This window comes from Arachis duranensis, chromosome 9, assembly GCF_000817695.3.
Source record: "Arachis duranensis cultivar V14167 chromosome 9, aradu.V14167.gnm2.J7QH, whole genome shotgun sequence".
Classification (NCBI taxonomy): Eukaryota; Viridiplantae; Streptophyta; class Magnoliopsida; order Fabales; family Fabaceae; genus Arachis; species Arachis duranensis.
In genome coordinates this window covers 37,011,025-37,024,648 of record NC_029780.3, presented here as the reverse complement: position 1 = coordinate 37,024,648, position 13,624 = coordinate 37,011,025, and the positions used below count along the sequence as shown (strand labels likewise).

Genomic DNA, 13,624 nt, shown 5'->3' with positions numbered 1-13,624 from the left:
AAGCAGCAATGGCGACATCGAATGAAATGGAGAGCATGTTGGCCATGGTCCCGTTCTTAAAACTCTCTTTCTTGAAGAGAACACTGATAGAGTAGACGTTGACGGGCATGAGAGTCTTCAACATCTGGATGAAGGAGATAGAAAAATAGATGTAGGCAGAGTTAGAGAACTAAAGAGAAAGAGAACAGAGAATGCTGATGGAGAGCATGTTGGCCATGGTCTCTGAAGTTCAGTGTTCTCTGCCATAACTATTTCCTATAATTTTTTTTCGATAAGTACAACACAAGTGGATCAGAACTAAAATCCGACTCAGAATCCGTTGGATGAGAAAATCACGAGAAAAAGAAAAAGAACAAATTCATGCAACGAGAGATTTAGAGGGTGACAACCGGGGAGGGGACAGAGTCTAGAGACAGAGGGGAGTCAAATGTTGTATTTTGGGTATTCTCCAAAACGACGTAGTTTTAAACCTAAGTCCAGGGATTAATTTGTCTTGTTTACACACGTGGACAAGTGACTACCATGTGTACTAATCTATGCTTCTATATTATCATTTTTTGTTTGTCATTGAAGGAGAAACAAGGTTAATGACTGATTTGTTTATCGAAATTAAATTTGAGAGATTTTATTGTGTGTTTCAAAAATTGAGGGACTAAAATGTCTAATTTTAAAAATTTTAGGAAATAATTTAAATAATTACGCTTTAAATTTATTATGTATTATTGTTCACATTGTAAGAGATGCTGTTGAATTGATGATGTTTATTTATTTATTTATTATCAAGAGGAGGCAAGAATCAAGCAATAGCAATATTTGTGGGGTTAATGTTTTAATTTACTAATTTGGTCATAATCATCCATTTGTTAGATTAAGATAATAGTCAAATAAATGGAAAAACAATACATGGACGACTTAGTATTTGACACAATGATAGCAAAAAATTCAGAGACTATCATGTGACTCATTTAATGTTATTGTGAGAAAAATTCCCATTTTGTGCTTTATAACAACTTGGCTCATAGGTATTAGATGTGACCTACCCATTATGAAAGAAAGGTAAGTAGAATTGACAAAGCACCTAAATATGCATCAAGCACAAATATGTATCACAAAGTTCTCCACTCGTACCCCATAGATAAAAAGAGAAGACAGAGAAAGAGAAATTGATATTAAAACAAAAAAAGGTTCAAAAGGGCCTATGCCTACAAAGACACATACAAATTAAATTAAACTACTTCTAATTAAAGAGCCCCCACATCAAGGCACCATCAATAGAAATTGATGAATAGCCTTTGCAATAATTTTGGTTACACCTTCAAAGAGGGGAAAAAGGAAAAGAGAGATCCATCTAAGAACCAAATTTAGTGATGAAGCTAACAGGGCTTGATGCTTGGATCTTAAATTATTATTATTATTATTATTATTATTATTATTATTATTAATTAGTTGAAGCTAAGATTATTGGTGCCTCTTGTTGAATGCTATTCATAAGCTGGTATACAGCTGCAGCAATATCATCCACTGATCCCAACTTGCAATCATCTTCCACCTGCAACAACGTTTTCACTTTCAAACTTTGGCCAATACTTATACAGATTCATAATGTAGAGCATTGTTATATTTGGTGCTAAAATTATATTTTGCTCTCTTTTTCGCTATATTCTTTGTATAGGTTGACTATGTATGAGAATAAGCACCTTTTAGAGTAGGTAAATACGTTTTTCTAACACTAAATTAAAGTATTTTTTTTGAAAAAAAAATATTTATAATATTTAACTTTATTTAATTTTTTTAACGTTTTTAATTTGTATTAAAATTATTCCTAAAGATTAACATTAACACAAATTTAGAATATTAAAAACAAAACTAAATAAAATTAGATATTAAGATTATTTTTTAAAAAAAATTATAAACTATAAAAAAAATATACTTTAATCTTAAATCTTAAAATACCTAGATGTTGATCGAGTAGAAGACAAAACCAAAAAATAATAAAACATTTAGATATTTTGTGTTTATTTCTTTTCTGTGAAGAAATATAGGGAGTTATAAGCAGACTGTTGAAGATTCCTAAGAAAGTAATAAGACAAAAGAAGAAAAAGAAGAAGAGAAATGAATAATTACCTTAAGACTGAGAGAGTAGAGAACAAGTTGATTGATGGTGGTGGTGACATTAAGGTGCAAGATTGTAAGCCTCATGTTGTGCAAAGCAGACACCATCTTCAACAGCTGCTTTGGCTTCTTCTTTGACCTTATCTTCACATTTGCATGGCTCTCCACCATTGTCACTTCTATGTCTGCAGCTACTTCCCCCAACTCCTCCTCTCCCGCCACTGTTCTTGATGATGATGATTTCTCACTGTTACTACTGCTGCTTGATGTTGTTGCTGTTGCTGTTGCTGTTCTTCTGTACTGTGGGAATGTGAAGAATTCACAAAAGGCCATGTTCTTCTTCTTCTTCTTATTCCCATCTTCACCTTCTTGATATGTAGCTCCAAGAAACTGCAGCTTCTGTTCAAGCTCCTTAACAAAGTTAATAGCTCCTCCTATTATTGAAGCTTGATCCCCCTGGATTATTCAGTACATTCACCCACATATACGCATACAAATAATTAAAACCAACAATAATAAAAAGAGTTCTTATTAAATTGTTATCATTTGAGTACTGTTATTAGAACCAACATGCTACTTCACCAATTTATTTTGGTATCTAAGTTTAATCAAGTTGGTTTAATAGCTTATTCAAACAATAAAAATCAAATAAAAAAAAAAGAAAATGTATTAAAATAAATTGGTTAAACTTAACACTACTAATTCAATCTAACCAATCTTTTTTTATGTCTGAAATGGTAAAAGAAAAAAAAAAAACAAGGATAAAACTAAGAGGACTCAAATGTAAACTTGTTGTAACGAATCTGAATAAGTGTCTGTAGTGTTGAAAAATGTAAGAAATGAGGAGTAGAGTACCCTTTGAACATAAGAGTCCGGCATTAAAGAGCGGAGAAGGGAGAGATAGTGATTCATCTGCTTCCTTCTGTTGCGCTCCACTGCAATGTGAGTCATTCTCTGGTTCTCTATCTGCTCTTTGTTCTTCCTGCTCTTCGCTCTTCGCCTCTTTGGACGACACGACGATGGCAACACTGATGGCGGTGATGAACAAGTAGTATTGTTATTGTTCCATATTTCTGCAGGGTATGTTGTTTCTACTCTTTGGTCTTCATTATTGTAGCTGTTACTCCAGTTTCGGTAGCAGTTGTTGTAATTGACTCCATAGCCAAATGATGGGTCTTGGCTTTGTGGATACACCACTGCTTTTAGCGCCATCGGTCGATCTCTGTAACAATGATTATGATGATTGTGAAGAGAATGAAGAAGAAAGTGTTGAGTTCTTTGGGAAGAGTATTTCGCCTTATATAAAGCTCTTTCAAGCTACGCTAATAAGGTACCAAAATGGACACTGCTTTGCACGTGAAATACTCAACTATGAATAATACAGTTTCAAATTTAATCATTTTATTTCTTCAAATTCTACATTCCACAAATTATTCAGTAACAGTTTACTAACATACCAAGTTTTTAATCTATTTTGTTAGTTTTTCCACACACATATAATATATAGAACAAGTATAATTTGAATACACAGGTTAAAAAATATATATACATATAATTATTATATTTTGTACAAGTATTTATTACATGTTAATTTAAAAACTATGAGTAAAGCTAGGGAACCAAAAGCATATTAGCCAAAATCTAGCCAAATACCTTTGAATGAATTCAAAATTTTTATGAGTTAATATATATGGATGTTTCTTCTACTAAGTATTAGAATGTTTCTTTTTCATATTAAATGGATGTTCTTTTATATATTTTTCGAATTTGTGATTGTTAGAAGTGGATAGATTAATGTGAGAAAAAAGAAAAAGGTTTTTATAGGTTTTAATTAGGTTTACTTAATCAATTTAAAATTTTTTAAATTTTGAATTTAAAAAATTTAAATTGATCTGATATTTTAGTGGTTAATCGATTTAGAATAATAAAACACAAAAATTAATTTTTTCTAAAAAATTATATAATTTATACATAAATATATTATTTTATTATATTCAGTTCAATACCAATTAAATTTCTGTTGAACTTTTAAATTTTTGAACCTCTCGGTCTACCGATTTGATTATTAGTTCAATTTTCAAAATTTGGATAATATATATACATATATATAAATATATGATTGATGACTGATTTTAATAACTAATTTTAGGGTACATAACATTTTTAAATCTAAATTTGATAGAGTATGTATGTTGTGGAGATCATTAATCACTAATTACTAATAATATTTTAAAAGAAAAAAATAGATTTATTTATTTTATGTGGTAATCCTCTTAAATTCATTTTCTTTTTCTTTTCAAGTTTCTACTTCATGCTTTATTTTTTTTATTAATTTTGTTCAGATAGCCATTTAATATAGAATTTATAGACAAAAAAAGCAATAAAAATGGGAGGGAAAAAAGGAAAAAAATTTAGATATAAAAACAAAAATGGTGAAATATCTCAAAATTGGTGATATAGGTGAAATATTAAAATTGGAAAAAATTTCACCAACAGGCCTTCCTTCAATTCGAATCCCTTTTCTTGATAAGCTCCAAAAGGAGCTCTGGCGCAGGAGTATGAAAGCATTGCAGTGCAAGAGGAAGTCTATTGACAACGATTATCAAGAAGCAACATTAAATTTGGCAATAAAAATATTAGATACTAAATGGTAGAAGAAAAAAAAATACGATAATAGCCCTTAAAAATGATTTAGGAAAATAGATTGATGATATTAAGCAGTTAAAGAGATGAGAGAGTTGATTTTTCAAGACCCTATACCCTATGAATTCAAATTACAATCTTTTTCCGAAGTTTGTTAGCAGAGATTATGCTGATATTTCAAAAGAGGTCTCTCAAGAGGAAGTTAAAGTTGTAATTTTTTATATGGGGAGTTGGAAAGCCCCAGAGAATGGAACGAGTGATAGTATTCTAGCAAAATTCTTTTAGTTGGGTGAAGTCTATTTTTCAACAACTCACAGATATTAATGAAGTTAACAAAGCCCTTATTACAATTATTCCCAAAATTTTTATACCTAAAAATGTTAGTTATTTTAGAACTATTAATCAATATAATATTTGCTACAAAGTAATCACTAAAATTATTGTCTCTGAATTTAAAAATTATATGCCTGTGCTTATTTTTAACACTCAATCTAGTTTTATTCCTGATAAGATAGATGCAGACAATATTCTAATGGTTCAGGAGGTAGTTCACACCATGTGTAATAGAAATCAAGAAAAAGGAATCATGGCTATAAAGATCGACCTAGAGAAGGTCTACGACAGATTAAACTGGAATTTTGTGGTGGATACTCTAAAAGATGTTGATATCTCAAAAGGAATCATTAATGCCATTGCCCACTACATTTTTATCCACCATGAATCTCTTTTAGAATGGATTACCCTATGAGACTTCTCCAACAAGAGGAATTAGATAAGAAGACCCTCTTTCACCTTATCTTTTTGTTCTTTGTATTAAGCATTTATTTCACCTTATTAATAAATTAGTTGTTGATTAAAAATGGGAGCCAATAACTATTTTTAGAAATAGACCTAAAATATTTCATCTTTGTTTTGCAGACGATTTGGTTCTCTTTTCTAAAGCTTCTAGTGAACAAGTGGAACGATTAAGGAGACCTTACACACTTTGTATGAGAGCTCAAGACAAAGAATCAGCTTCTATAAGCCTTGTGTCTACTTCTCTAAAAATGTTAATCATAATATTAGGCAGCAACTAAACTAGGAGTTTGGAATGACCTTGACGGCTAATCTGAAAAAATACCTAGGAGTACCCTTGATCACGTAGAAGTGTAACCATCGTCATTTTCAATTCATCCTTGATCACATGCAAACCAAGTTATCTAGCTGGAACAAGAAATCTCTATCTTTCGCAGGGAGATGCACTCTTATTCAATTGGTGTTATCAACCATTCCTAGTTATTACATGCAGACTATGAAGATCCCTATGACGGTTTGTGCTAGAATAGATAAACTATATAGGAACTTCCTATGGAACAATATCGAAAATAGAAAGGTCCATCTCTTAAGTTGGGAGAAAATCTATAAACCAAAGGATGAGGGTGGAGTGGGAATTCGAAGGGCGCAGGAGACCAATCAACTATTTCTTATGAAACTTACTTAGGGCTTAATCTACAAAAGGAATTCCCTATGGGTTTAGGTGATGAGAGAAAAGTATGCAAGAGGAGATAGCATCATATTCAAAGTTCATAAGAAGACTAGTAGCTTAAACGCTTGGATTAGAATAACAAAGGTTTGGAAAAAATTTCAAGAGATCCTAATTGGAGAATAGTTGACGAAAAAAATATTTCTTTTTGGGATGACCATTGGATCCCAGAAATTCACAAATTAAAAGACTTAGCTACCATTAACCCCGATGAAAAAACGCTTGGAAAAAGGATGTGTGATTATATTAGTTCTTATAATACTTAGAATTGGATAAAAATTAGTCAGGTTTTGCCTAAGAATGTTCTAGAGTACGTTAGAATTTTAAAATTCCCCAATCCTGATATTGGAGCAGATACTGTGGGTGGCTTCCAGCAATAGATGGCAAGTTTACAATTAAATTAGCCAATGAAGCTCTTTTCAGTAACAAGGAGAATAATAACAGGTTACACAAATTGCTTTGGAAAAATAACTTTCCTTACCCATGAAGTTTTACTTACCAACAGCAGGAGGAAGAGCAGAAATCTCACAGACAACAATGACTGTCCGAGACGCTGCGCAAAAGAAGAGACTGTGCTCTACACCTTATGAGATCACCCCTATATCCGTACAACATGGATCAACATAGTAAACAGAGATGCATATGAAAATTTTTTTCTCCCAATCCTTTTAGGAATAGCTCAGTACTAACATTTCCTTGGTCTCTTGAAAGCATTATAGGACTTCGTGGCCCATCATCTTTGTCACAGCATGCAACATAGCCTGAAAGTGTAGAAATGATCTCATTTTTAAGGACGAGACTCTGTCGAATAATCAACTTCACCAAATGATAAGAAAAATTGTAGAAAATTATAGCATTACTTTGAGCATAAAAGAGCATAGTAGAAGCTTCCTAAATCTTACCAGAGAGGAGCTTGTCGAATGGGAGGCGCCAAATTGGAGATGGACTAAATTAAATGTAGATGGGCCAGTCATTCATCCTATATCAGAGGCGCTTGCGGAGGTATTATTAGGGATTGGGCTGGCCGCACAATTGCTGGTTTATTATGAACATCAGAGCCTGTACCATAAACATGGCTGAACTATGAGACTTCTATGTTGGGATTAAGCTAGCTTCTGAGTTAGGAATCGCAAAATTAGTAGTGGAATTAGACTCTAGATGTGTCGTAGCACTGGTTCAAAAGGCATCTCCAGAGAACCATAGTAGCTCTTCCCTCATTCGGTCGATCAAGGAGCTTTTGGAAAAGATAGATAATGTAGAATTAAGACATATCTACAGGATGGCCAATTTCTACGCAGATGCTTTCGCCAAGCTGGGTCAAAAAGAAGTTTATGGAATTAAGTTCTTCGAGTAGGCTCCTCTTTACTTGTTTCACCACCTTTTTGCTGATGCAAGTGGTATTGAGTTTAAAAAATTAGTAGTAGTCTAATTTTTTTCTTGTTTTTTGGGCCCTGCATCCCATTACTCATAAAAAAAATATGGCCAACAACAAAATAAATATTTTTTTGTTTGCTCACACTATGTTGAGACACCAAATATTTTACAAATTTTTCACCGTCTGCAAAACAGTGGTCGTAGCATTATTGCGCATATTGCGAAAAACATAATGACACTATATTATTGTAAATTATATCATATTATCATAATTTTGAAATTATATTTTTGTTTTTTCCATTTTAAAATTAATTGATGGGAACAAATTAAAAACATATTTTAGTTTTTTAAAAATTATTTTCTATTTGTATATATCTTTTAGTGACATATTATGTTATTGAAGAATCGAAGAAAGTTCAATTCAAATTCAAACATCAAAGAATTTTATTTAGGGTTGTAGTAGTTGTAATTTATTTGAAGATACATTATAATTGACTAATTTAGTGGCATATTTGTTATTGAAAAATATTAGATGATTATTAGAATTTATTGTTTTTAGTCATTATTTTTTGCTATCAATTCAATTCATTTAAATTAGTAATTCAATAATATACATTAGTTTACACTTTTAAACATTGATAACTAATTAATCACTAAAAATAATAAATTTTAATGATCTTTTAACATTCTTCTTTGTTATTATAGGGTTAAGACACCTCATAATTGATTAGTATGGCTTAATCAAAATAATCTAGCTATAAAATCCATAAAATTAGTAAATAATTAGTTAATAAATTAATTATTAATCCAAAAATAGAAAATAAAATTTTATAATTTAATAAGATAGAGCTAATTAAAATAAAAATTTTGACACTAATTTTAAAAAAATTAGCTCAAAATTGAACCGAACGGACCAAACTGATTGGATTGAACCCAAACTGGGCCCATGATCCAATATATAAGAAACTATCTCAGCTTTCTCCTCTCCCATTAAACACATTCACGCTGACATGGGGGCAAGGGAAGAATATTAGAACCCTAACCCTTATCACAACTTCAATTCCACAAATCTCTAAGTTTGGAGCTCCGACTGACGAGCCGTTTGTTGTCACACGTTTGTCTCGAAGTTCTCTTCAATTCTATCCAAACAAAATGGTAAGAAACTTTGTAATTTACATTCAGTTTGTTTCCCCTTTTCTGAATTCACATTTCAGTGTGAGTATTGAGTGATTTTAGTGATTTTGATGGTTTAGGGACACTCTAGTGGTAGATAATTGTTGGGTTTTATCCAGTGAATCCGTGGGTAAAGTAAGGAATCATTACTTTCCTTCTAATTTATCAATTTTATGAGATTAGGGTATTGAAGATTTTTATGTATATGGAATTAATTATATAACATTAGGTTGTATATATGTGAAATTGAAGTCAAATTGGCGAAGTGCTATACTTGAATTGGAACTTTTGGTGGCTGGAACCTATAACACTTGATTTGGAATTTTAGAGGCTTGAATTGAGGTGTTTGAGCTTAGGGAGAAATCGACCAAGGTATGGTTTAGTGATGAGCGGATAATTTATACGCTTTTTGACATTATTTTTAGGTAATTTTTAGTAGGATCTAGCTACTTTTAAGGATGTTTTCATTAGTTTTTATGCTAAATTCATATTTCTGGACTTTACTATGAGTTTGTATATTTTTCTGTGATTTCAGGTATTTTCTGGCTGAAATTGAGGGACCTGAGCAAAACTCTGATAAGAAGGCTGACAAATGACTACTGATGCTGTTGGATTCTGACCTCCCTGCACTCGAAATGGATTTTCTGGAGCTACAGAAATTTAAATGGTGTGCTCTCAACGGCGTTGGAAATTAGACATCTAGAACTTTTCACCAATATATAATAGTCTATACTTTATTCGATATTAGATGACACAAACCGGCGCTCAACGCTAGTTCCATGTTGCATTCTGGAGTCAAACGCTAGAAACACGTCACGAACCAGAGTTGAACGCCAAAAACACGTTACAACTTGGCGTTCAACTCCAAAAGAAGCCTTTTCACGTGTAAAGCTCAAGCTCAGCCCAAGCACACACCAAGTGGGCCCTGAAAGTGAATTTCTGCATCAATTACTTACTTCTGTAAACCCTAGTAGCTAGTCTAGTATAAATAGGACATTTTACTATTGTATTAGACATCTTTGGATTATTTTTGGATTACCTGATGATCCTTTGATCACATTCATGGGGGCTGGCCATTCGGCCATGCCTGGACCATTACTTATGTATTTTCAACGGTAGAGTTTCTGCACACCATAGATTAAGGGTGTGGAGCTCTGCTGTACCTCGAGTTTCAATGTAATTACTACTATTTTCTATTCAATTCAGTTTATTCCTGTTCTAAGATATTCGTTGCACTTCATCATGACGAATGTGATGATCCGTGACACTCATCATCATTCTCACCTATGAACGCGTGATTGACAACCACTTCCGTTCTACCTTAGACCGGGGGCATATCTCTTGGAGTCCTTAATCAGAATCTTCGTGGTATAAGCTAGAATTGATGGCGGCATTCATGAGAATTTGGAAAGTCTAAACCTTATCTGTGGTATTCCGAGTAGAATTCAGGGATTGAATGACTGTGACGAGCTTTAAACTCGTGATTGTTGGGCGTGATGACAAACGCAAAAGAATCAATAGATTCTATTCCGACATGATCGAGAACCGACAGATGATTAGTCGTGCCATGACAGAGCATTTGGACCTTTTTCACTGAGAAGATGGGATGTAGCCATTGACAACGGTGATGCCCTACATACAGCTTGCCATGGAAATGAGTAAGAAGGATTGAAAGTATGAAAGCAGTATGTTGCAGAGATCCAAAAGGAACACAACATCTCCATACACTTATCTGAAATTCTTACCAAAGATTTACATAAGTATTTCTATCGTTATTTTATGTTTATTTATTATTATTTTTCGAAAACTCCATAACCATTTGAATCCACCTAACTGAGATTTACAAGATGACCATAACTTGCTTCATACCAACAATCTCCGTGGGATCGACCCTTACTCACGTAAGGTTTATTACTTGGACGACCCAGTGCACTTGCTGGTTAGTTCTGCGGAGTTGTGACAAAGTGTGATTCACGTTTGAGAGCGCTACCAAGTTTTTGGCGCCATTGTTGATGATCACAATTTCGTGCACCAAGTTTTTGGCGCCATCGCCGGGGATTGTTCGAGTTTGGACAACTAACGGTTCATCTTGTTGCTCAGATTAGGTAATTTTCTTTTTATTTTATTTTCAAAAAAAAATTTCAAAAATCTTTCAAAAAAATTTATCACCTGTTTTCGAAAATTATTCTAAATTTTTAAGAATGAATTCTAGAGTTTCATGGTAACATGTTGAATCCTGGCTAGCTGTAGAGCCATATCCGAATTCTTTTGGATTGAGGCTTCCACATGTCAACACAAAAGGCATGTATATGGAGTTGGATGAAGTATTAATTATTGCATGCCTGATTTATATCCTAAAGCTGGCTGGCTATTAAGCCATGTCCAACCCTTGGATTGGAGTTTTAGGCTAACATTGAAAGATTCCTGGAATTCTTATTAAAAATTTTGAAATTCTTATTTTCTTTTTCCTATATGTTTTTCGAAAAAAATAAAAGAAAATACAAAAAAATCATAAAATAAAAAAAATAAAAAAACCAAAGATATTTTGTGATTCTTGTTTGAGTCATGTGTCATGTTTTAAGTTTGGTGTCAATTGCATATTCATCTTGTTATTGCATTTTTCGAAAATTCATGCATTCATAGTGTTCTTCATGATCTTCAAGTTGTTCTTGGTAAGTCTTCTTGTTTGATCTTTAAATTTTCTTGTTTTGTGTTGTATGATGTTTATCATGTGCATTTTTGCATTCATAGTGTCTAAACATGAAAGATTTCTAAATTTGGTGTCTTGCATGTTTTCTTTGCATCAAGATTTTTTTCAAAAATATGTTCTTGATGTTTATCATGATCTTCAAAGTGTTCTTGGTGTTCATCTTGACATTCATAGTGTTCTTTGGGTCATTTTTATGTTTTTCCTCTCATAATTAAAAATTCAAAAATCAAAATAATATCCTTTCCTTTTTTCTCTCATAAATTTCGAAAATTTGAGTTGACTTAGTCAAAAATTTTTAAAACTTAACTATTTCTCAAAAGTCAAATCAAATTTTCAAATTTAAAAATCTTATCTTTTCAAAATCATATCTTTTCAAAATCTTTTTCGAAAACCAAATCTTTTTCATTTTCTTATTAATTTTTGAAAATATTTAAAAATATTTTTTCAAAATCTTTTTCTTATCTTTATTTCAAAATTTCGAAAACTTTGCTAACAACTAATGTGATTGATTCAAAAATTTGAAGTTTGTTACTTTCTTGTTAAGAAAGGTTCAATCTTTAAATTCTAGAATCATATCTTTTAGTTTCTTGTTAGTCAAGTAATCAAATTTTAATTTTAAAAATCAATTATTTTTCAAAATATCTTTTCTATCAATTCTTTTTCAAAATTTTATCTTTTTAAAAAATTTGATTTCAAAATATCTTCCAACCTCTTATCTTTTCAAAATTGATTTTCAAATCTTTCTCAACTAACCAATTAACTTTTGTTTATTTTTTATCTTTTTCAAAACCACCTAACTAATTTTAAGCTCTCTAATTTTCGAAAATTACCTCCCTCTTTTTCGAAATTCTTTTAATTAACAAATTGTTTCAAATTTTAATTTTAATTTTAATTCTTCTTTTCGAAAATCACTAACCCTTTTTCAAAATTAATTTTCAAATTCTCTCCTTCTCATCTTCTTCTATTTATTTATTTATTTACTAACACTTCTCTTCATCTCAAGAATCTGAACCTATCTTCACCCTTGTGTTTGGATTCTTACCTTTTTCTTCTTCTATTCCCTTTTTCTTCTACTAACATAAAGGAATCTCTCTACTGTGGTAAAGAGGATCCCTATTATTATTTTCTGTTCCCTTCTTTTTCTTATGAGCAGGAGCAAGGACAAGAATATTCTTGTTGAAGCAGATCCTGAACCTGAAAGGACTCTGAAGAGGAAACTAAGAGAAGCTAAATTACAACAATCTAGAGACAACCTTACAGAAATTTTCGAAAAAGGAGAGGAGATGGCAGCCGAAAATAATAATGCAAGGAGGATGCTTGGTGATTAAACTACACCTACTTCCAAGTTTGATGGAAGAAGCATCTCAATCCCTACCATTGGAGCAAACAATTTTGAGCTGAAACCTCAACTGGTTGCTCTAATGCAACAGAACTGTAAGTTCCATGGACTTTCATCAGAAGATCCCTACCATTTTTTAATTGAGTTCTTGCAGATCTGTGAGACTGTTAAGACTAATGGAGTAGATCCTGAAGTCTACAGGCTCATGCTTTTCCCTTTTGCTGTGAGAGACAAAGCTAGAACATGGTTGGACTCACAGCCTAAAGATAGCCTGGATTCATGGGATAAGCTGGTCGCGGCCTTCTTGGCTAAGTTCTTTCCTCCTCAAAAGCTGAGCAAGCTTAGAGTGGATGTTCAGACTTTCAAACAAAAAGATGGTGAATCCCTCTATGAAGCATGGGAAAGATACAAGCAGATGACCAAAAGGTGTCCTTCTGACATGCTTTCAGAGTGGACCATTCTAGATATATTCTATTATGGTCTATCTGAGTTCTCCAAGATGTCATTGGACCATTCTGCAGGTGGATCCATTCACCTAAACAAAATGCCTGCAGAAGCTCAAGAACTTATTGACATGGTTGCAAATAACCAATTTATGTATACTTCTGAGAGGAATTCTGTGAGTAATGGGACGCCTCAAAGGAAGGGAATTCTTGAAATTGATGCTCTGAATGCCATATTGGCTCAGAACAAAATGTTGAGTCAGCAAGTCAACATGATTTCTCAAAGTCTGAATGGATGGCAAAATGCA

At 32.4% G+C, this 13,624-nt stretch overlaps 1 protein-coding gene and 1 non-coding gene across 2 annotated transcripts; both read right to left on the bottom strand.

The window, feature by feature from the left end:
* Window positions 1–912: 912 nt before the first annotated feature.
* Window positions 913–3,529, bottom strand: LOC107465443 (transcription factor bHLH96-like). Its single transcript, XM_016084423.3, has 3 exons — window positions 2,968–3,529; window positions 2,125–2,568; window positions 913–1,549 (listed from the first exon to the last, which is right to left on the bottom strand). Exons 1-3 carry the CDS (start codon window positions 3,322–3,324, stop codon window positions 1,439–1,441), a joined length of 912 nt encoding a protein of 303 aa, XP_015939909.1. The 5' UTR covers window positions 3,325–3,529; the 3' UTR covers window positions 913–1,438.
* A 9,681-nt stretch (window positions 3,530–13,210) lies between these two features.
* Window positions 13,211–13,318, bottom strand: LOC127741782 (small nucleolar RNA R71). Its single transcript, XR_008002987.1, has one exon. It is a non-coding gene; the product is annotated as a small nucleolar RNA R71 (small nucleolar RNA).
* Between the last annotated feature and the right edge of the window lie 306 nt (window positions 13,319–13,624).

Excerpts from the sequence above, each read along its gene's own strand:
- LOC107465443 (XM_016084423.3), bottom strand. The coding sequence starts at position 3,324 with ATGGCGCTAAAAGCAGTGGTGTATCCACAAAGCCAAGACCCATCATTT. Across the intron at positions 2,569-2,967 it reads CGGACTCTTATGTTCAAAGG|GGGGATCAAGCTTCAATAAT; the intron begins GTACTCTACTCC and ends TGAATAATCCAG. Across the intron at positions 1,550-2,124 it reads TCTACTCTCTCAGTCTTAAG|GTGGAAGATGATTGCAAGTT; the intron begins GTAATTATTCAT and ends ACGTTGTTGCAG.